We start from the raw sequence: 24449 nt of genomic DNA on the forward strand, positions 1-24449 counted from the left end.
TTTAAAATCTCGATCGCCGTCCTGATTGAAATCTAGCTGTTTTTACACACCCCGACGTTGGTTGTCCAACTCGGAGACCACCTGCTGCCCTGCTCCTTGGTGGGAGGTACTATCGAAGTAGTCTGGTTTTGCTTTGTTATTATAGTCACAGGTACCAAGAAACAATGAAAGGCTGCTGTCTGCATGCCAGCTGGACAGATCTTTCCATACTGAAGAATATGAAGGTAGCTCAAAAGGAAAACTGACGGCAGAATATGATGAGTACCTAGGCCTAAGAATGGGCCGGGCATCCCAGTAGTGTAGCAGCAAGTACAGAGTGTTGCTTCACACTCCTGACGTGACTTGTAGATGGTGGAAAGGCTTTGTGGAGTCAGGAGATGATCACTCAACCCGTGGGCTGCTCTTGTAGCCACGATGTTTATGGGGCTGTTCCAGTTGAGTTTCTGGTCAGTACTGACCTCAAAGATATATTTTGTTTCAGTTCCTTTCCTGTTAATTTCAAGGGTGGGTTGAGGTGTAAAAAATTCATTAACAGACACACCACATCACTTCATCTCTCTTCTCAAACATTTTCCTTATTAACCTAAGTTTTACCATTACTTCAACAAATTGTTGACACTTCTTCAAATGTGCCCACTTTCTCCAAATTGAGTGAGTCCAAGCTAGATCTGTGCCTTTCTAGGAGATTTTAAACTGCTGAGAGTAGTAAACTCCTTGTGGACACCTCCCTCCCACCACCAGTTGTGTATTCTAGTCAAGATGCAGCTGAGCTCGATGCTTGTCGATGTCATGACCCATACATAGTAGCTTTTGTTAGGTTTTAGGGGATTGGGTTGGACTGGCCCTGCGGCCTGCAGTCAATGAATGACACAGTGCTAAGGTGAACTGAACTGAACCTGGACTGTTTCAGTGACTTTGTGCTTCAATGTTTTATATTCTGTATTCTTCACTCATTTTTTGCCATTTGCATGATTTGTTCTGTTTTTTTTGTGCATGAGGGGGCAGTTTGATGATTTCTTTTGAACGGGAAAATCCATGATCGGCATCCTGGGGTGAAATCTGAAGTTGGAAGCCAGATGTCTGCAAGCCTGAGAGACCAGAAACAAGGTCTGAAGGCCCGGAAGTGGCCTGTCCTGGGGTTGGGGCCTGACTGGGTGGGTGGGAGAGATGCTGTTGTCTCGTTTCATTTTTGTTCTTGCTGCTGTTGTGTTATTCTGGGGGACTTTGTGGGCATACTGTGATGGCGCTGGAATGTGTAGCAACACTTGCAGTGCCTCTTTTGGTGTGCTTGTTAACACAAATGGTTCATGTACATGTACCTGAATCTCTGGGAGGTACTCCTGCAAGACGGGAAATCTATTACTAAAGATTCCACTATCCAGATCATGCCATCTTCTCCCAGCAACCATTCACAGGAGGTACAGAAGCCACAAGTCCCACAGCACCAGGTTCAAGAACAGTTACTTCCCTTCAACCATTCAGTTCTTAAACCAGCCTGCACAACCCCGATCACGACCTCAGTATTGAAACGTTATGACCACTTCGCACAGCAATGGACTTCTTTCAAAAATTCTAATTGTATTCTTTTTTGTAAAACGTGTAAAACTCAATGGGCCAAATGGCCTGATTCTGCTCCTATGTCTTTTTGTCTTGTGTCTTTGGATTTAGTATGCTTCTCTTGTGAATGTTGTGTGTCTGATGATTGTGCTAAGATGCTGCTGCAAATCAGATTTTCATTGTACCTCTGCGACATGAGCTTGAGCACGTGACAATAGACTCCATTTTGATTTCTCATCCACCCAGGTCACCTTTACTCAGGTACACTGAGATAGACCCAGTGGCCAATTCCATCTATTGCTCTTGGTCAACCCATTCCTCTCATTCTCTGCTTCTGCATCTCCATCAGTTATAACATCCACAATGAGCCCTTGCTGGTCAGTGGTGTAGTGGCATCCACACCGGATTTCGAGGCAAGTGGTCCCAGGTTCGAATCCGGCCGGCTCCTTGCATGCTTTCCATCTGTGCTGGGTTGAGTGTTGAGCTAGCAACTCAGCCTCATAAAACACTAAAGAAACAGCAAGGTTACTACCCAACGCATGGAGAGGAACAACAAACGAAAAAGCATGAGCTCTTGGTGCCCATGACACCCACACCCACACCCAGAGTGGAGCATACATCCCATCTGCTAAGGTGGAGGTGGAAATAGTTGAGAGCTTCAGGTTCTTAGGGCTAAATACCACCAAAGTTCTAAGTAGAACATACAGACTCATTGGCCACGTTATTAAGACTTCTTGAACCAAATCAAGAGGCCACTGTGTGTATGTACGTGTAGCCCATCCATCCACTTTAAGATTCGACATCTTGTGCTTTCAAAGGTGCTCTTCTGCACACCACTGTTGTACCGCGTGGCTATTTCAGTTACTGCCACTTTCCTGCCAGTTTGAACCAGTCTAGCGTTTTCCTCTGACCTCTCTCATTAACAAGGCGTTTTGCCCACGGAACTGCTCTCACTGGAGGTTGTTGCTATTTGCTCCATTCTCTGTAAATTCTAGAAATTTTTGGGTGTGAAAATCCTGAGGTCAGCCGTTTCTGAGCAACTCAAACCACCCCATATGCCATCTTGATCATTCCATTGTCAGTCACATTTCTCCCCCATTCTGAGCAACAGCTGAACCTCTTGACCATGTCTGCTTTCTTTTATGCATCAAGTTCCTGCCCTGTGATTGGCTGATTAGATGTTTGCATTAATGAGCAGGTGTGCCTAATAAAGTGCCACTAAGTGTATGTCACCATGTACTACCCTGAGATCCATTTTCTTGTGGGCATTCACAGTAGATACAAAGAAACACGACAGAATCAATGGAACACTACACTGAAACCAAGACAAGTAACCTACAGTACGTGCAAAATACAACAAATTGTGCAAATACAAAAAGAAAAGCAAAATAATGATAATAAATACATAAATAAAAACTAATATTGAGAAAATGAGTTGTAGAGTCCTTGAAAGTGAGTCCATAGGTTATGGAATCAGTTCAGGGTTGGGGTTAGTTATCCATTGTGGTTCAGGAACCTGATGGTTAAATCATATTAACAATAACTTAGAAAGCAGCTTATCAGATACAACACAGCTTTATTTGGCAACTGCTCTGTCCAAGATTGCAAGACATTTTAGAGTTGTGAACACTGTCCAGTCCATTGGGTAAAGCAGTCTCTGTCTACACTTCCTGCTGCTTTGGGAAAATAACCAACATAATCAAAGTCCCATCCCACCCCATTTTCTATTCTCCTCTCTTCCTTAAAGCAAAATATACAAAAGCCGGAGTACATGAACAAAAAAAAACATTCTTGATGACAGCTTCCACCCAACTGTTATCGACCCTTGAATGGACCTCTCATAGGCTAAAGCAGGAACTATTCAACCTCGCAATTTACTTTGTAGAGGCTCTCGTACATTCTACTGCATTTTCTGTGTAACTATAACATAATGGTTCCTTAAGGTTGTTATAGCTGGGGTGCTAGTGGAGATAAGCTACCTATTAAATGCTCCCAATGGCGTGCATCTCAAATAGCCTCTGACAATCAGATCCAGGTCCTGTCCTTCACGTGTGGCTTAGCTACTAAGCCCAGCAGAACCTTTTCTTCTGGCAGGAGAAGGGGCAAAGGTGAATTTATGTTGCCTTAAGATCTGTTGCTTGGGGCAGATTGGGCTTGTCAGCCATGGTTGGCAGCTCATCTAGGAGAAGGGAATCTCTAATTGCAAACCTCTGCTGGCTTGCAGCTACACCCACTCATGGGGGAGGCTTCGGGAGGAAACCCAGAGGAAGAATCTGGAGCCGGAGTCTCTGAGGCGTCCTATGTCGAGTTCAGTGCTGACTGGAAACTCCTGCAACACCACTGGTGCCAAACTCTATTTGTCTCTACCGTTCCTCTGGATTCATCAGCTGCATGGAAGGGGGCTTCTGCAGCTTGCTCGCTCTGGCTTGCCTATCACATAGGGTCATAACATCCAGGGTTGAGTCGACCAGTGGAGCACCTCAAGAATAGCACAATATTCTGCATTTTGTTTTAACGCACTCAATATACTTATGCATGGAATGATCGTCTGATGGCATGTAAGCAAAAGCTTTTCCTGGTACATGTGACAATAGTAAACTATAGAGTCATAGAAAAGTACAGCACAAAAACAGGTTCTTCAATACATCTAGTCTGTGCTGAATCATTTAAACTGCCTGCTCCCATCGACCTGCATCAAGACCAGAACCCTTCATACCCCTATATGTATCTATCCAAACTTCTCTTAAATGTTGAGATCAAGCTCACATGGACCACTTGTGCTGGCAGCTCATTCCACACTCTCATGACTCTCTGGGTGAAGAGGTTCCCCCTCATGTTCCCCTTAAACTTCTCACCTTTCACCCTTAACCTATGACCTCTAGTTCTAGTAGGAAAAGCCTGCTTGAATTAACCCTATCTATACCCTTCATAATTTTGTACACCTCTGTCACCTCTCCACGCAATCTTCTACATTTCAAGGAATAAAGTCCTAACCTATTCAAACTTTCCTTAGAATACAGGTCTTCCAATCCCAGCAAATTCCTTGTAAACTTTCTCTTTACTATTTCAAACTTATTTACATCTTTTCTGTAAGTAGGCAACAAAAATTGTATGCAATACTCCAAATTAGGCCTCACCAATGTCTTATACAACTTCAACATAAGATCCCATCTCATGTACTCAGTACAATGATTAATGAAGGTCAATGTGCCAAAGGCTTTCTTTATGAATCTATACTTAAGCAGCCACTTTCAATGAATTATGGACCTGTATTCCCAGATCCCTTTGCTCGACAGCACTCCTCAGTGCCTGACTGCTCACTGTGTAAGACCTACCCTGGTTGGTCCTACCGAAGTGCAAAACCTCACACTCGTCCACATTAGATTCCATCTGCCTTTTTCAGCCATTTTTCCAGCTGGTCCAGACCCTGCTGCAAGCTCTGATAGTCTTCGTCACTGCCACTACATCACCAATTTTTGTGTCATCTCCAAGTTTGACAATCCAATTAGCCACATTATCATCCAGATCATTAATACAGATGTCAAACAACAATGGATCCAGCACCAATCCATGAGGCACTCCACTAGTCACAGGTCTCCAGTCAGAGAGGCAGCCCTCCACTACCACTCTCTGGCTTCTCTCACAAAGCCAATGTCTAATCCAGTTTACTGCCTTGTCTTGAATACTGAGCGGCTGAACCTTCCCGATCAGCCTCCCATCTGGGACCGTGTCAAAAGACTTGCTAAAGTCCTGTAGACAATATTCACTCCCTTGCCGTCATCAACTTTCCTAGTAAAACTCAAGAAGATTGGTTAGACATGATCTACCACACACAAAGCTAAGCTGACTATCCCTAATCAATCCCTGTCTATCCAAATATTCCTAAATCCAGTCGCTTAAAATACCTTCCAATAACTTCCCATTACTGATATCAGCTTCACCGACCTATAATTTCCTGGTTTATTTTTAGTGTCTTTCTTGTCCTCCAACCTTCCAGTACCTCACCTGTTGCTAAGGATGATTATCTCTGCTAGGGGCCCCAACAATTTCTGAACTTGCCTCCCACGGGGCCTGAGGGAGCACCCTGTCAGGCCCTGGGGATTTATCCACCCTAATCTGCCTCAAGACCTCCTCCTGCTCTGTAGTCTGTATAGAGTCCATGTCCTCGATGACTCACTTCCATAGACTCTGTGTCTGCCTCCTGGGTAAACACAGTTGAAAACAAAACACTAACGATCTCCCCCATCCCTTTTGGCTCCACACATGGATTACCGTTCTGATCATCCAGAGGCCCTTGCAACCCTTTTGTTCTTAATGTACCTGTAGAATCCCTTAGGGTTCTCCTTCACCTTGTCTGCTAGGGCAACCTCATGCCTTCTTTTAGCCCTCCTGATTTCTTGTTTGTGTTCTCTTGAATTTCTTATACTCCATAAAGATCTCATGTGTTCCTATCTGCCCATACTTGCTATACATCTTTTTTTGTTAACCATATCTCCTGAAAGCCAAGGTTCCCTAAACCTAAAACAAGAGAAAATCTGCAGATACTGGAAATCCAAGCAAAACACACACACACACACACACACACACACACACACACACACACACACACACACACACACACACACACACACACACACACACACACACACACACACACACACACACACACACACACACACACACACACACACACACACACACACACACACACACACACACACACACACACACCAAGCCAGTATTCCTTAAAACTGTCATCTTTACCTTTGATTCTGACAGGCTCATACAAGCTTCGTACTCTTAAAATTTCACTTTTGAAGTCTACCATAATTGCAGATCAAGTATCACACACTCTCACATTGGGACTTCTATGTACTGATCAAGGAAACTTTCATGAGCACATTTGACAAACCCTATCCTATACAGTATGGGAGTCCTACTCAATACACAGAAAGTTAAAATTACCTACTTTAACAACCTTTTGGTTCTTACAACAGTCTGTGGTCCCTCTACAAATGTGTTCCTCTAAATCCCATGGACTTTGGGTGGTCTGTAATATAGCCCCATTAACATGGTCACACCTCTCTTATTCCTCAGTTCCACCCATAAAGCCTCACCAGATGAGTTCTCCGATCTGTCCTGACTGAGCACTGACTAGTAGCACAATCCCTTCCCCTATAATCTCTCCTACTCTGTCGCATTTAAAACAACGGAAACCCAGAATATTGAGCTGCCAACCCTGCCCCTCCTGCGCCCAAGACTCACTAATGGCTATAGTTTCATAATCCCATTTGTTGATCCAGGCCCTGAGCTCAACCACCTTTCCTACAATACTTCTTGCATTGAAGTATACACAGCTCAGAACATAGTCACTTCATGCTCAAACTTTTGATTCCAGGCTTTGTCTGAGGTCTTAACAATTTCCACAGCTTCTCCATAATCAGTTCTAGCACTCTAGTTCCCATCCCCCTGCAACTCTAATTTAAAACACCCACCACCAACCCCACCCCCCAACACAGAATTAGCAAACCTTCCCACTAAGGTATTAGTCACACTCCAGTTCAACTACAAATCTTTTCAGTACAGGTCTCACCTCCCCGGAAGAGAGCCCAATGATCCACAAATCTGATGCCCTCCCTCCTACACTAACTTCTTAGCCACATGTTAAACTGTATGATCCTCCTATTTCTGGCCTCACCAGCACATGGCCTTGAGATTTTCTTAGCTCTGATGAAATATTATCAATTTCTCTCTCCACAGACACGTTAGATATGGCCCTTGTGGCTAAAAGGATCAGGGGGTATGGAGAGAAAGCAGGTACAGGGTTCTGAGTTGGATGATCAGCCATGATCATACTGAATGGCGGTGCAGGCTCGAAGGGCCGAAGGGCCTACCCCTGCACCTATTTTCTATGTTTCTAAGTTTCTATGACACTGCTAGGTACTCCTGGCATTTGTCATTTTTATTTTGGGTAGTCAATATCTGCAGCATTTTGCTTTTGGACTTCTGGTCTTCTGATCTTTGAGGACAGGATTTGGTGGGTGGTTCTTATTGGGCATTTCCAAGGAATCACAAACTCTCATCCTCCATCCGTGCCACCTGCTTCTTCATTGTGGCAAAGGGCAAACAGGTAGTGAAAGAGGTGAGAGTTGTTTCCAAACAGTTTTCAAATATTGCAACTCAGAAGATGCAAAGGGACACACAGCTTTAATAAACTAAAAAAGTCAACCTAAGCACTTACGTATCTGGTTTCTTGACCATACATAGAAGGCGTTTACTGTGGTGGGATGGGTGAACCATCTGTACAAAGAGGACAAAGTCATTTTAGGGAAATCTATCCAGTAATAATTCCCATCTGTGCCTTCCCTGGGAAGATTTTGGATTAGCACTTTTCATTGCAGAAACTCTCTAAGGTGAGAGAAGAGAAATTCAAAGAGGAAGGCGGGGGAAGGTTTTCATGCAGAAGAGGTGGTGCCTGAAATGAGCTGCCAGAGGAGGTGCTGGGAGCAGATACAATTACAATGTTTAAAAGGCATTTTGACAGCTACTTGGATAGGAAAGAGCTTGATGGGTACAGCTGCTATGCTGGCAAACAGGATTAGTGTAGATGGGCATCACAATCAGACCCCTGTTGTTGCCAAAGGTGCATTTGTTCATCTCTCACAGTCACAAGTCACTCTTGGATACTAAGAATATTTATTACCACAGGACTACCTCACCAGAGAGTTGCTTGATAGCAGTGGAGATGGACTTGTTGCATACAGTTGTTGTGCTGTTGCCTGGACTTGTTGCGAACCATTGTGCTAAGATGGTTCGCAGTCCAAAAAAAGGTGCAAGTGATTATCTTGGACATTTTTATCGTGATTGCAAGACCCTGTTGCCCATAGGTAACTGACAAAAACCAGTTAACTGGTTCATTGGTGAGAGCTGTGGGGGAGCTGTGTTGCCTCAGTTGTCACACAAAAAAAAGGCCCTCGTGCCTCGAAGTCGCCCATTGCAGTCACCAGCGATAAAGATGCCAGTTGGCTGTGTGCCATTGGATTTGGGTCTGGCTTCACGTGTCGGTGCTGCCTTCTTGTGCTCACTTGATGCTGCCCGCCTCCCCCCACCCCCCCAACCAGAGTTTGCTCGGTGCTGCCCTCCAGAGGTCACTCGGTGCTGCTCTCCAGAGGTCGCTCAGTGCTGCCCTCCAGAGGTCGCTCAGCGATGCCTCCGGTATTCACTCAGTGGAAGAACAAGCTGGACCAGGACAACTCAGTGTTGGGCTATATTTTTTCCTCTTTGTGACTGTATGTTTTTCTGAAATCATAACCATGTGTGCTACATGCTGTGATAATGTGTTTTGCACATTGTCTCTGGAGAATTGCTTTCATTTGGCTATATTTGTATATGGTTGAATGATAATTAAACTTGTATTGCTGGCCCAAGGGTGCCTATCAGTTGCCTGGGACTGGTGACAGCCTGCTATAGTGTGTGATCTTCCTTACACTGAGTAGGCAGAAACAATAGCAGCACACTGACTCCCTCATTTCGTGTAATGGGATCTACATTTGCAAGCAGTGATGCTCAACAGCTTGCATGTGTTGCTTGGATAAGGAAATATCAAGACCAACTGTATTTACACACTCACTCTGTCTTTGTCATACGGCGCCTGAGATCTCGGAAATCCAACTGGGCATAAAACCTAAGAAAACTCAGCAAGTTTCCAAAGTAGTCCGTTGCCGAAATAGTCACCTATAAAGGCAGAGGACAAACCAGGTGAGAGTTTCAAGTAATGAATCAGGCTAGACAAGAATCAAAGCAATGCAGTGAATTGCAGCACAGAAAGAGGACATTCAAACAACAAGAGTGTTATTCAAACTAATTCCTCTTTCCATCCAGTCACCAAATGCACATAATTTAGGATGCAAGCATAATGCACAATGTACAGCAGAGGAGTACGCCTTCATCCTCCATGTCTATATTGCTTGCATTAATCCCGTAACTCTCTATATCCCCTTAATCTCCATGTCTAGGTTGCTGCATTAATCCCGTAACTCTCTATATCCTACTCATTCAAGTACCTATTCAGATGCTCCTTAAATGTTGATACTGTTTTTAACCTCCACCATCTTCTCTGGCATTATGATCTCTTCTGGGGAAGGTACAACCTGTACAAAAGGGATGGGTTACACCTGAATCAGAGGAGGTCCAATATCCTTGCGGGAAGGTTGGCTTATTGTTCGGGAGGGATTAAACTAGTTAGGCAGGGGGATGGGAACCAGAGTGATAGTGCTGAAGATGAGGTAGCTGATTTACAAACAGAGGCAATGTGTATGAGGAGAGGCTGTTGGTCAGCCAAAACTGCAGTCAACAGGATAAGTTGCAACATGAAAGGCGGACAAAATTGAAAGTGTGAATACAGGGTTAAAGGTGTTATAGTTGAATGTGTGCAGTATATGGAATAAGGTCGATGAACTTGTAAACACAGTTACAGATTGGTGTGTATGACATTGCAGGCATCAATGTATCATGGCCGAAAACAGATTATAGCCGGGAGCTTAATGTCCAAGAATACACATTGTATTTATGGAAATGTGATGTTAGCAGTCATTTCAAGAGGTCTAGAAAATCAAAACAAGGATGTAATGTTGAGACTTTATAAAGCACTGGTGAGGCCTCACTTGGAGTTTTATGAGCAGGTTTGGGCCCTTATCTCAGAAAGGATTTGTTGAAACTGGAGAGTGTTCAAAGGAGGTTCACAAAAATGATTCCAGGTTTAAATGGCTTGTCATATGAAGAGCTTTTGATAGCTCTGGGTCAGTATTCACTAGAATTCATAAGAATGAGGGTGACCTCATCAAAACCTATCAAATGGTGAAAGACCTTGATAGAGTGGATGTGGAGAGGATATTTCCTATGGTAGGAGAGTCTAAGACTGATGTCCTTTTAGAAAGAAGATGAGGAGGAATTTCTTTAGCCAGAGAGTAGTGAATTTGTGGAATTTGTTACCATAGGCAGCTGTGGAGTTCAAGTCTTTGTGTAGATTTAAGGCAGAGGTTGATAGATTCTTGATTGGGCAGGGCTTGAAAGGATATGGGGGAAAGGCAGGAGACTGGGGTTGAGAGGAGAAATGGATCAACATGGTGTCCTACCAATCTGTTGTCACCAGTACAATTTTCTATTTGGTGGTGTGCTGGGGCAATGGCATCAACACGGGCTCAATAAACTGATTAGAAAGGCTGGCTCTGTTCCAGGAGTCAAACTAGACACACTAGTATGGTAGAACAAAGACCCTAAGGAAAATCCTGGCAATTCTGGACAATGTCTCTCACCCTCTGCACGCCACCTTGGCTGAACAGAGGAGCACTTTCAGTAACAGACTAAGACAACTGTGCTGCTCCAAAGAGCGTTATATGAGGTCATTCGTACCCTCAGCCATTTGGCTCTATAATGAGTTAACCTGAAGCTGGGGAAGTGATGACCCTCTCGTGTGAGACTGTTAGTGGTAACATTTTTTATTCTTTGATATTTCTCTTCTAATATTTATACTTGTGCACTTGTAATGCCACTGTGACACTGTAATTTCCTTTGGCATCATAAAGTATTTATCAATCCCTATCTATGAAATGGTGGAGCAGACTCAATGGGCCAAATGGCCTACTTCTGCTCCTATACCTTATGGTTAAATGTTACGAGTCCATTGATCTACTAAATCAATTACAGCCAATATTCACCCACAACTCATTGATAGATGACTCTGATCAAAGGTGTATTGGAACTAGAAGATGGAATTGCTTATTTCATAAGATGATGGGGAGGAATTTCATCTCCCAGGAGGCAGTGAATGTTTGGAAGTACCCTGTCCAGAGAGCTCTAGGGAGAGGATATTGAATATGTTGAAAGCATTAAAGAAGGGCTTCAGCCCGAAATATTGACTATTTATTTTTTTCCATAGATGCTGCCTGACCTGCTGAGCTCCTCCAGCATTTTGTGTGTGTTGCTCTGGATTTCCAGCATCTGCAGATGTTCTTTTGTCTGAGGTCAAGCCAAGATCATTTCAACTACATGGCTTGAGGCCCCTCCTGTTCCAAGGAGAGTGGCCTGTTCCTACTACTGATTTTTACACAGTGGTCTACTGGTTGTGCTGACAGTCTGCTTCCTTTCACTGCACCCACAGAAAGATTAAGGGCCAAAAAGATCAATATTAACTGTTGACAGGAGGTAGCGGCCAGCTTGAATTACTTGTTCCTTGGTTTAAAGCATTTTGGAGAGTAAAGGGTGTTGTGTTCTGATCTAGGGTCAAAGAACACTGCACCTGTGTTTTCTCCCTGTAGGTGCTAGATGAATGAAATATATAACTGAGCTGCTTTCTGCTTAGCCTAAATTAAATTCCACTTGCTCTAACCAGGATATTCATTAATACAAAAACAATTCATAAAGCAAATTCTGAGGGACATATGATAATTAGTATTCAAAAACAAATATTTCCCTTTTTAAAAAAAATTTCCTTGGTTGCAAGTGCCAGTGGATTGAGTCCATCTCCACTTGTATTTCTGATCAACGGTGTGCATAGAATCTTGCTGAAGCACAAACTGAACAAAGCATCAGGGGGCAATCAGAACTTGGGTATTTTACATTTCTGTACTTGTTGTTAATTGCATCGTCGTTCAGAATGAAGGTAGGATATCCAATCTTGGCGAGAATAGCCTTAGCCTACAAAGAAAAATGAAGAAATTACTGACAGTGAAAGTTACCACTAGTAATTACAGGCTAATCTCATTTCCTATAGGCTTGAGAACTTTCCAAAATGTGGCTACCCCTGCTGAAGGGAAAGTTTATTTCCCCATCCTGCATTTAAACTTTGACCCTTCTTCTACAGGTGATGGTACTTTGATTATAGACCTAAACTGGCCCTGGACACATCTCCTTTGCCAAGCAAAGAGCTGATGTCCATTGGGGTCTTTGCTATTAGCCCCCTATCCAGCGAACTTGTCTGCAAGCTGTTCTATGCTGAAGTGAACTCAGTCTCTACTAAGAATGTCTCAGGCACACTGGAGCAATGGTTAGATTGACCGTGTTCCATATCAGTGAATTATGCTTTGCAGTGTTAGCAAGAACCAACACTGAAGGATTAAGAACCAATTTCACTTTGAATGCTTGGCCGCCACAATCAGTTATCCCTGTGGAGAAGTAATGATGACATTCTATAAAAATTCCGTGGCTCGGAAAGGAAGGGGAAGAAGAGCTGATAAGAGCAGTAGGCTGTTGTGCAGAAATGGTAGACACCCAGGTGGTATTTTCCCTCCCAGGTTCCTGGGTCAGAGATGTCTTTGATCGGATCCACAGCATTCTAAAGGGGGAATATGAACAGCCAGAAGTCGGAGTACACACTGGTACCAATAACTTGGGTAGGAAAAGGAATGTGGGCCTGAAGAGAGAACTAGGGAGCTCGGTAGGAAGCTGAAATGCAGCATCTCAAGGCGGTTATCTTTAGATTGCTGCCTGTGCCACATGCCAGTGAGGGTAAGAATAGGAAAATTTGGCAGATGAACGCGAGGCCAAGGAATTGGTTCAATGGGCAGGGTTTCAGATTTATGGATCTCTGGACTCTCCTCCGGGGAAGGTATGACAGATTACACCCAAACCTGAGGAGGACCAGGTTTGCTAGAACTGTGAGGGATGGTTTAAACAAATTTGGCAGGAAGGTGGGAACTGAACCATATAACAATTACAGCACGGAAACAGGCCATCTCAGCCCTTCTAGTCCGTGCTGAATGCTTACCCTCACCTAGTCTCACCTGAAGTGATAGAGCAGGTAAACAACTAGATAAAATGTGTACAGAGACTGTCCAGAAGTTGATAGGACAAAATTACAGTCAATGGGATGGGTTGAAATATATCTTTAAACTAATTAGTGATGGTTGGGGTCTGCAATTTGGAAGAGTGAATACAGTATAAGGTCAAAGAGAAGGAGACTGCAAGTGAGGTTATGGAAGTCTCTAGAATAAATGAAAAGACAAAAATTTAGAGAGGGATAATAATTTACAAAGTAACTTATGGGAACATGGAGGCAAAATTGAAAAAGGTGATGAATATAGAGGCAAAGGATTATCTTCCAGTGCATCTAGTACACAGAAAACATAGATAATATTAGAACAGTTCTTTACTTCATCCCTCCTTCTCCAAGTTTGTCACGAGGTGGGGACAAGGGTGCTGGGAGAAGACCCACACACAGGACACAAACACGTCTTTCTTAGGTTCAATAAAATAGCGTTTATTACTCGCTATCCAGAAAATCGGGAAATCAAGGAGGACCAAGAGGAACACAAACCTCGGACGAGGGGACGAGGGATTTGCATCGCCACGGACCTGGGACTAGGAAACAGGGAACTAGGATTGCTGCGGCCATGACTTGGACGGGGGAACGCGGACAGCCGTGGACCTTGCACTTGGACAGTGGGAACATGGACAGCCACGGACCTTGGACTTGGACGGGGGAGCACGGACAGCCGCGGACATTGGACTTGGACAGTGGGAACATGGACAGCCGCGGACCTTGGACTTGGACAGGGGGAACATGGACAGCCACAGACCTCAGACTTGGACAGTGGGAACGTGGACAGCCGCAAACTTTCGACAGTGGGAACGTGGACAGCCACAGACCTTGGACTTGGACAGAGGGAACATGGACAGCCGCAGACCTTGGACTTGGACGGGGGAACGTGGACAGCTGCGGACCTTGGACTTGGACAGGGGGAACACGGACAGCCGCGGACATTGGACAATGGGAACGTGGACAGCCGCGGATCTTGGACAGGGGGACCACGGACAGCCGCAGACCTTGGATATGGACGGGGGAACGTGGACAGCCGCGGACGTTGGACTTGGACAGGGGGAACATGGACAGCCGTGGACCTTGGACAGCGGGAACAGGGACAGCCGCGGACCTTGGACAGCGGGAACAGGGACAGCCGCGGACCTTGGACTTGGACAGGGGGAGCACGGACAGCCGCCGACCTTGGACTTGGACCCTGGGGACTGGGACAGCCGCGGACCTTGGACTTGGACAGGGGGAGCACGGACAGCCGCCGACCTTGGACTTAGACCCTGGGGACTGGGACAGCCGCGGACCTTGGACTTGGACAGGGGGAGCACGGACAGCCGCCGACCTTGGACTTGGACCCTGGGGACTGGGACAGCTGCGGACCTTGGACTTGGACAGGGGGAACACGGACAGCCGCGGACCTTGGACTTGGACAGGGGGAGCACGGACAGCTGCCGACCTTGGACTTGGACAGGGGGAACACGGACAGCCGCGGACCTTGGACTTGGACAGGGGGAGCACGGACAGCCGCCGACCTTGGACTTAGACCCTGGGGACTGGGACAGCCGCGGACCTTGGACTTGGACAGGGGGAGCACGGACAGCCGCCGACCTTGGACTTGGACCCTGGGGACTGGGACAGCCGCGGACCTTGGACTTGGACAGGGGGAACATGGACAGCCGCGGACCTTGGACTTGGACAGGGGGAACATGGACAGCCGCGGACCTTGGACTTGGACAGGGGGAACATGGACAGCCGCGGACCTTGGACTTGGACGGGGGAACATGGACAGCCGCGGACCTTGGACTTGGACAGGGGGAACATGGACAGCCGCGGACCTTGGACTTGGACAGGGGGAACATGGACAGCCGCGGACCTTGGACTTGGACAGGGGGAACACGGACAGCCGCGGACCTTGGACTTGGACAGGGGGAACACGGACAGCCGCGGACCTTGGACTTGGACAGGGGGAACACGGACAGCCGCGGACCTTGGACTTGGACAGGGGGAACACGGACAGCCGCGGACCTTGGACTTGGACAGGGGGAGCACGGACAGCCGCGGACCTTGGACTTAGACCCTGGGGACTGGGACAGCCGCGGACCTTGGACTTGGACAGGGGGAACATGGACAGCCGCGGACCTTGGACTTGGACAGGGGGAACATGGACAGCCGCGGACCTTGGACTTGGACAGGGGGAGCACGGACAGCCGCGGACCTTGGACTTAGACCCTGGGGACTGGGACAGCCGCGGACCTTGGACTTGGACAGGGGGAACACGGACAGCCGCGGACCTTGGACTTAGACCCTGGGGACTGGGACAGCCGCGGACCTTGGACTTGGACAGGGGGAACATGGACAGCCGCGGACCTTGGACTTGGACAGGGGGAACATGGACAGCCGCGGACCTTGGACTTGGACAGGGGGAACATGGACAGCCGCGGACCTTGGACTTGGACAGGGGGAACATGGACAGCCGCGGACCTTGGACTTGGACAGGGGGAACATGGACAGCTGCGGACCTTGGACTTGGACAGGGGGAACATGGACAGCCGCGGACCTTGGACTTGGACAGGGGGAACACGGACAGCCGCGGACCTTGGACTTGGACAGGGGGAACATGGCCAGAAATGTGGTCACCATGGATCGCTGCAGCCAGAAATCTGGACACCAAAACACAGGACAGGAACACTGAGCCAGGACTCCTCCTTCGGATCAGGCATCAAGCCGGGACTCTTCTTCAAGGGGTAGACACGGACACTGGGCATGAACGTCGAGCCAGGACTACACCTTCCACTCACCTCGGGCAGTTTGACCTTGCCCACTCTGGTGACGGAAGGTGAATTGCTGGCACTCCGATGCGGGCTGGATCACTCTGGCGATGGAAGGTGGATTGCTGGTACTCCGATGCGGGCTGGATCACTCTGGTGACGGAAGGTGAATTGCTGGCACTCCGATGCGGGCTGGATCACTCTGACCACGGAAGGGGAATTGCTGGTACTCCGATGCGGGCTGGATCACTCTGGTGACGGAAGGTGAATTGCTGGTACTCCGATGCGGGCTGAGTCACTCTGGTGAGGGAAGGTGAATTGCTGGTACTCCGATGCGGGCTGGGTCACTCTGGTGAGGGAAGGTGAATTGCTGGTACTCCGATGCGGGCTGGGTCACTCTGACCATGGAAGGGGAATTGCTGGTACTCCGATGTGGGCTGGATCACTCTGGTGACGGAAGGTGAATTGCTGGCACTCCGATGCGGGCTGGATCACTCTGACCACGGAAGGGGAATTGCTGGTACTCCGATGCGGGCTGGATCACTCTGGCGACGGAAGGGGAATTGCTGGTACACCGATGCGGGCTGGATCACACTGGTGACGGAAGGTGAATTGCTGGTACTCCGATGCGGGCTGGATCACTCTGGTGACGGAAGGTGAATTGCTGGTACTCCGATGCGGGCTGGATCACTCTGGTGACGGAAGGTGAATTGCTGGTACTCGGATGCGGGCTGGATCACTCTGGCGATGGAAGGTGAATTGCTGGTACTCCGATGCGGGCTGGATCACTCTGGTGACGGAAGGTGAATTGCTGGTACTCCGATGCGGGCTGGATCACTCTGGTGACGGAAGGTGAATTGCTGGTACTCGGATGTGGGCTGGATCACTCTGGCGACGGAAGGTGAATTGCTGGTACTCCGATGCGGGCTGGATCACTCTGGTGACGGAAGGTGAATTGCTGGTACTCCGATGCGGGCTGGATCACTCTGGCGACGGAAGGTGAATTGCTGGTACTCCGATGCGGGCTGGATCACTCTGGTGACGGAAGGTGAATTGCTGGTACTCCGATGCGGGCTGGATCACTCTGGTGACGGAAGGTGAATTGCTGGTACTCCGATGCGGGCTGGATCACTCTGGTGACGGAAGGTGAATTGCTGGTACTCCGATGCGGGCTGGATCACTCTGGTGACGGAAGGTGAATTGCTGGTACTCCGATGCGGGCTGGATCACTCTGGTGACGGAAGGTGAATTGCTGGTACTCCGATGTGGGCTGGATCACTCTGGCGATGGAAGGTGAATTGCTGGTACTCCGATGCGGGCTGGGTCACTCTGGCGACAGAAGGTGAATTGCTGGTACTCCGATGCGGGCTGGGTCACTCTGGTGAGGGAAGGTGAATTGCTGGTACTCCGATGCGGGCTGGATCACTCAGGAGACGGAAGGTGAATTGCTGGTACTCCGATGCGGGCTGGATCACTCTGGTGACAGAAGGTGAATTGCTGGTACTCCGATGCGGGCTGGGTCACTCTGGTGAGGGAAGGTGAATTGCTGGTACTCCGATGCGGGCTGGGTCACTCTGGTGAGGGAAGGTGAATTGCTGGTACTCCGATGCGGGCTGGATCACTCTGGTGACGGAAGGTGAATTGCTGGTACTCCGATGCGGGCTGGATCACTCTGGTGAGGGAAGGTGAATTGCTGGTACTCCGATGCGGGCTGGGTCACTCTGGTGAGGGAAGGTGAATTGCTGGTACTCCGATGCGGGCTGGGTCACTCTGGTGAGGGAAGGTGAATTGCTGGTACTCCGATGTGGGCTGGATCACTCTGGTGACGGAAGGTGAATTGCTGGTACTCCGATGCGGGCTGGATCACTCTGGCGACGGAAGGTGAATTGCTGGAACTCCGATGCGGGCTGGATCACTCTGGCGACGGAAGGTGAATTGCTGGTACTCCGATGCGGGCTGGATCACTCTGGCGACGGAAGGTGAATTGCTGGTACTCCGATGCGGGCTGGATCACTCTGGAGACGGAAGGTGAATTGCTGGTACTCCGATGCGGGCTGGATCACTCTGGTGACGGAAGGTGAATTGCTGGTACTCCGATGCGGGCTGGATCACTCCGGCGACGGAAGGTGAATTGCTGGAACTCCGATGCGGGTTGGATCACTCCGGCGACGGAAGGTGAATTGCTGGTACTCCGATGCGGGCTGGATCACTCTGGTGAGGGAAGGTGAATTGCTGGTACTCCGATGCGGGCTGGATCACTCTGGAGACGGAAGGTGAATTGCTGGTACTCGGATGCGGGCTGGATCACTCTGGCGACGGAAGGTGAATTGCTGGTACTCCGATGCGGGCTGGGTCACTCTGGCGACGGAAGGTGAATTGCTGGAACTCCGATGCGGGCTGGATCACTGTGGCGACGGAAGGTTAATTGCTGGTACTCCGATGCGGGCTGGATCACTCTGGCTTGTAGCGACGGCGACTTGCTAATCTATAATGGACCTGTCCGCTACTTTATCCTCCGCCGGTTCTTTGGCTTTCTCATGGCCTGCAAGGTCGTCTGGCCAGAGACGACAGAACCTGCTGACTCCAACGCCAGCAGTCCCGGACATCTCCCGACCGCGATCCCTGCGGCCGACCCCAACAGCTCTAGCAATCCGGAGCAGACTCCAGCTCCATCAACGTGGTTTCCAGCGACTTCGGAAATCTCTAAAGAGCCGAATGCACAACCTCCAACTCCAACTCTGGCCTTGACTCCAGGCCGGGTCTTCACTGGCTGCTGCTGGAAACCCCATCTCCCCTTCCCCTACCATCACACCACAATCCTCTCTCTCTCAGGTCCCACTGCCAACTCCTGGGCCTTGCAGACTCCATCTTCCTCTCAGCCCACCATCCCTGAACACCCTTCCCCCCTCCGATTCCAAGTCTCATCCATGCCGTGATTTCACCATCCCATCTGAACGTTCAGTAAGGGCCACACCTTTGTCAACCATCCCCTCTGAACTCCCCCTCTCTCAGGCAGAACGTTCAGTAAGGGCCACACCTTTGTCAACCATCCCCTCTGAACTCCCCCTCTCTGAGGCAGAACGTTCAGTAAGGGCCACACCTTTGTCAACCATCCCCTCTGAACTTGCCCTCTCTCAGGCAGAACGTTCTGTCCTCAGTAAGGGCCACACCTTTGTCAACCATCCCCTCTGAACTTGCCCTCTCTCAGGCAGAACGTTCTGTCCTCAGTAAGGGCCACATCTTTGTCAACCATCCCCTCTGAACTCCCCCTCTCTCAGGCAGAACGTTCAGTAAGGGCCACACCTTTGTCAACCATCCCCTCTGAACTCCCCCTCTCTCAGGCAGAACGTTCTGTCCTCAGTAAGGGCCACACCTTTGTCAACCATCCCCTCTGAACTCCCCCTCTCTCAGGCAGAACGTTCAGTAAGGGCCACACCTTTGTCAACCATCCCCTCTGAACTCCCCCTCTCTCAGGCAGAACGTTCAGTAAGGGCCACACCTTTGTCAACCATCCCCTCTGAACTCCCCCTCTCTCAGGCAGAACGTTCAGTAAGGGCCACACCTTTGTCAACCATCCCCTCTGAACTCCCCCTCTCTGAGGCAGAACGTTCAGTAAGGGCCACACCTTTGTCAACCATCCCCTCTGAACTTGCCCTCTCTCAGGCAGAACGTTCAGTAAGGGCCACATCTTTGTCAACCATCCCCTCTGAACTCCCCCTCTCTCAGGCAGAACGTTCTGTCCTCAGTAAGGGCCACATCTTTGTCAACCATCCCCTCTGAACTCCCCCTCTCTCAGGCAGAACGTTCAGTAAGGGCCACACCTTTGTCAACCATCCCCTCTGAACTCCCCCTCTCTCAGGCAGAACGTTCAGTAAGGGCCACACCTTTGTCAACCATCCCCTCTGAACTCCCCCTCTCTCAGGCAGAACGTTCTGTCCTCAGTAAGGGCCACACCTTTGTCAACCATCCCCTCTGAACTCCCCCTCTCTCAGGCAGAACGTTCAGTAAGGGCCACACCTTTGTCAACCATCCCCTCTGAACTCCCCCTCTCTCAGGCAGAACGTTCTGTCCTCAGTAAGGGCCACACCTTTGTCAACCATCCCCTCTGAACTCCCCCTCTCTCAGGCAGAACGTTCAGTAAGGGCCACACCTTTGTCAACCATCCCCTCTGAACTCCCCCTCTCTCAGGCAGAACGTTCAGTAAGGGCCACATCTTTGTCAACCATCCCCTCTGAACTCCCCCTCTCTCAGGCAGAACGTTCTGTCCTCAGTAAGGGCCACACCTTTGTCAACCATCCCCTCTGAACTCCCCCTCTCTCAGGCAGAACGTTCTGTCCTCAGTAAGGGCCACACCTTTGTCAACCATCCCCTCTGAACTCCCCCTCTCTCAGGCAGAACGTTCTGTCCTCAGTAAGGGCCACACCTTTGTCAACCATCCCCTCTGAACTCCCCCTCTCTCAGGCAGAACGTTCAGTAAGGGCCACACCTTTGTCAACCATCCCCTCTGAACTCCCCCTCTCTCAGGCAGAACGTTCTGTCCTCAGTAAGGGCCACATCTTTGTCAACCATCCCCTCTGAACTCCCCCTCTCTCAGGCAGAACGTTCTGTCCTCAGTAAGGGCCACATCTTTGTCAACCATCCCCTCTGAACTCCCCCTCTCTCAGGCAGAACGTTCAGTAAGGGCCACACCTTTGTCAACCATCCCCTCTGAACTCCCCCTCTCTCAGGCAGAACGTTCTGTCCTCAGTAAGGGCCACACCTTTGTCAACCATCCCCTCTGAACTCCCCCTCTCTCAGGCAGAACGTTCTGTCCTCAGTAAGGGCCACACCTTTGTCAACCATCCCCTCTGAACTCCCCCTCTCTCAGGCAGAACGTTCAGTAAGGGCCACATCTTTGTCAACCATCCCCTCTGAACTCCCCCTCTCTCAGGCAGAACGTTCAGTAAGGGCCACACCTTTGTCAACCATCCCCTCTGAACTCCCCCTCTCTCAGGCAGAACGTTCTGTCCTCAGTAAGGGCCACACCTTTGTCAACCATTCCCTCTGAACTCCCCCTCTCTGAGGCAGAACGTTCTGTCCTCAGTAAGGGCCACATCTTTGTCAACCATCCCCTCTGAACTCCCCCTCTCTCAGGCAGAACGTTCTGTCCTCAGTAAGGGCCACACCTTTGTCAACCATCCCCTCTGAACTCCCCCTCTCTCAGGCAGAACGTTCAGTAAGGGCCACACCTTTGTCAACCATCCCCTCTGAACTCCCCCTCTCTCAGGCAGAACGTTCTGTCCTCAGTAAGGGCCACACCTTTGTCAACCATCCCCTCTGAACTCCCCCTCTCTCAGGCAGAACGTTCTGTCCTCAGTAAGGGCCACACCTTTGTCAACCATCCCCTCTGAACTCCCCCTCTCTCAGGCAGAACGTTCAGTAAGGGCCACACCTTTGTCAACCATCCCCTCTGAACTCCCCCTCTCTCAGGCAGAACGTTCAGTAAGGGCCACACCTTTGTCAACCATCCCCTCTGAACTCCCCCTCTCTCAGGCAGAACGTTCAGTAAGGGCCACACCTTTGTCAACCATCCCCTCTGAACTCCCCCTCTCTGAGGCAGAACGTTCAGTAAGGGCCACACCTTTGTCAACCATCCCCTCTGAACTTGCCCTCTCTCAGGCAGAACGTTCAGTAAGGGCCACATCTTTGTCAACCATCCCCTCTGAACTCCCACTCTCTCAGGCAGAACGTTCTGTCCTCAGTAAGGGCCACATCTTTGTCAACCATCCCCTCTGAACTCCCCCTCTCTCAGGCAGAACGTTCAGTAAGGGCCACACCTTTGTCAACCATCCCCTCTGAACTCCCCCTCTCTCAGGCAGAACGTTCAGTAAGGGCCACACCTTTGTCAACCATCCCCTCTGAACTCCCCCTCTCTCAGGCAGAACGTTCTGTCCTCAGTAAGGGCCACACCTTTGTCAACCATCCCCTCTGAACTCCCCCTCTCTCAGGCAGAACGTTCAGTAAGGGCCACATCTTTGTCAACCATCCCCTCTGAACTCCCCCTCTCTCAGGCAGAACGTTCAGTAAGGGCCACACCTTTGTCAACCATCCCCTCTGAACTCCCCCTCTCTGAGGCAGAACGTTCTGTCCTCAGTAAGGGCCACACCTTTGTCAACCATCCCCTCTGAACTCCCCCTCTCTCAGGCAGAACGTTCTGTCCTCAGTAAGGGCCACACCTTTGTCAACCATCCCCTCTGAACTCCCCCTCTCTCAGGCAGAACGTTCAGTAAGGGCCACACCTTGGTCAACCATCCCCTCTGAACTCCCCCTCTCTCAGGCAGAATGTTCTGTCCTCAGTAAGGGCCACACCTTTGTCAACCATCCCCTCTGAACTCCCCCTCTCTCAGGCAGAACGTTCAGTAAGGGCCACACCTTGGTCAACCATCCCCTCTGAACTCCCCCTCTCTCAGGCAGAACGTTCAGTAAGGGCCACATCTTTGTCAACCATCCCCTCTGAACTCGCCCTCTCTCAGGCAGAACGTTCTGTCCTCAGTAAGGGCCACACCTTTGTCAACCATCCCCTCTGAACTCCCCCTCTCTCAGGCAGAACGTTCTGTCCTCAGTAAGGGCCACACCTTTGTCAACCATCCCCTCTGAACTCGCCCTCTCTCAGGCAGAACGTTCTGTCCTCAGTAAGGGCCACACCTTTGTCAACCATCCCCTCTGAACTCCCCCTCTCTCAGGCAGAACGTTCAGTAAGGGCCACATCTTTGTCAACCATCCCCTCTGAACTCCCCCTCTCTCAGGCAGAACGTTCTGTCCTCAGTAAGGGCCACACCTTTGTCAACCATCCCCTCTGAACTCGCCCTCTCTCAGGCAGAACGTTCTGTCCTCAGTAAGGGCCACACCTTTGTCAACCATCCCCTCTGAACTCCCCCTCTCTCAGGCAGAACGTTCAGTAAGGGCCACATCTTTGTCAACCATCCCCTCTGAACTCCCCCTCTCTCAGGCAGAACGTTCTGTCCTCAGTAAGGGCCACACCTTTGTCAACCATCCCCTCTGAACTCCCCCTCTCTCAGGCAGAACGTTCAGTAAGGGCCACACCTTTGTCAACCATCCCCTCTGAACTCCCCCTCTCTCATGCAGAACGTTCTGTCCTCAGTAAGGGCCACACCTTTGTCAACCATTCCCTCTGAACTCCCCCTCTCTGAGGCAGAACGTTCTGTCCTCAGTAAGGGCCACATCTTTGTCAACCATTCCCTCTGAACTCCCCCTCTCTCAGGCAGAACGTTCAGTAAGGGCCACACCTTTGTCAACCATCCCCTCTGAACTCCCCCTCTCTCAGGCAGAACGTTCTGTCCTCAGTAAGGGCCACACCTTTGTCAACCATCCCCTCTGAACTCCCCCTCTCTCAGGCAGAACGTTCTGTCCTCAGTAAGGGCCACACCTTTGTCAACCATTCCCTCTGAACTCCCCCTCTCTCAGGCAGAACGTTCAGTAAGGGCCACACCTTTGTCAACCATCCCCTCTGAACTCCCCCTCTCTCAGGCAGAACGTTCTGTCCTCAGTAAGGGCCACACCTTTGTCAACCATCCCCTCTGAACTCCCCCTCTCTCAGGCAGAACGTTCTGTCCTCAGTAAGGGCCACACCTTTGTCAACCATCCCCTCTGAACTCCCCCTCTCTCAGGCAGAACGTTCTGTCCTCAGTAAGGGCCACACCTTTGTCAACCATCCCCTCTGAACTCCCCCTCTCTCAGGCAGAACGTTCTGTCCTCAGTAAGGGCCACACCTTTGTCAACCATTCCCTCTGAACTCCCCCTCTCTGAGGCAGAACGTTCTGTCCTCAGTAAGGGCCACATCTTTGTCAACCATTCCCTCTGAACTCCCCCTCTCTCAGGCAGAACGTTCTGTCCTCAGTAAGGGCCACACCTTTGTCAACCATCCCCTCTGAACTCCCCCTCTCTCAGGCAGAACGTTCAGTAAGGGCCACACCTTTGTCAACCATCCCCTCTGAACTCCCCCTCTCTCAGGCAGAACGTTCAGTAAGGGCCACACCTTTGTCAACCATCCCCTCTGAACTCCCCCTCTCTCAGGCAGAACGTTCAGTAAGGGCCACACCTTTGTCAACCATCCCCTCTGAACTCCCCCTCTCTCAGGCAGAACGTTCAGTAAGGGCCACACCTTTGTCAACCATCCCCTCTGAACTCCCCCTCTCTCAGGCAGAACGTTCTGTCCACAGTAAGGGCCACACCTTTGTCAACCATCCCCTCTGAACTCCCCCTCTCTCAGGCAGAACGTTCTGTCCTCAGTAAGGGCCACACCTTTGTCAACCATC

General features: G+C 49.7%; 1 protein-coding gene across 1 annotated transcript in view; it reads right to left on the bottom strand.

Annotated features, from left to right (window-relative positions):
- phex (phosphate regulating endopeptidase homolog, X-linked) overlaps window positions 1–24449 on the bottom strand; it is a 580655-nt gene that overhangs the window by 31534 nt on the left and 524672 nt on the right. The window contains exons 13-15 of the mRNA XM_073046078.1: window positions 12175–12252; window positions 9188–9291; window positions 7799–7857 (exon numbers count right to left, since the gene is read on the bottom strand). Of these exons, the coding sequence (XP_072902179.1) occupies window positions 7799–7857; window positions 9188–9291; window positions 12175–12252 (241 nt within the window). The remainder of the gene's footprint in view (window positions 1–7798; window positions 7858–9187; window positions 9292–12174; window positions 12253–24449) is intronic.

The sequence above is a fragment of the Hemitrygon akajei genome, chromosome 5 (genome assembly GCF_048418815.1).
Source record: "Hemitrygon akajei chromosome 5, sHemAka1.3, whole genome shotgun sequence".
In the NCBI taxonomy this organism is placed as follows: Eukaryota; Metazoa; Chordata; class Chondrichthyes; order Myliobatiformes; family Dasyatidae; genus Hemitrygon; species Hemitrygon akajei.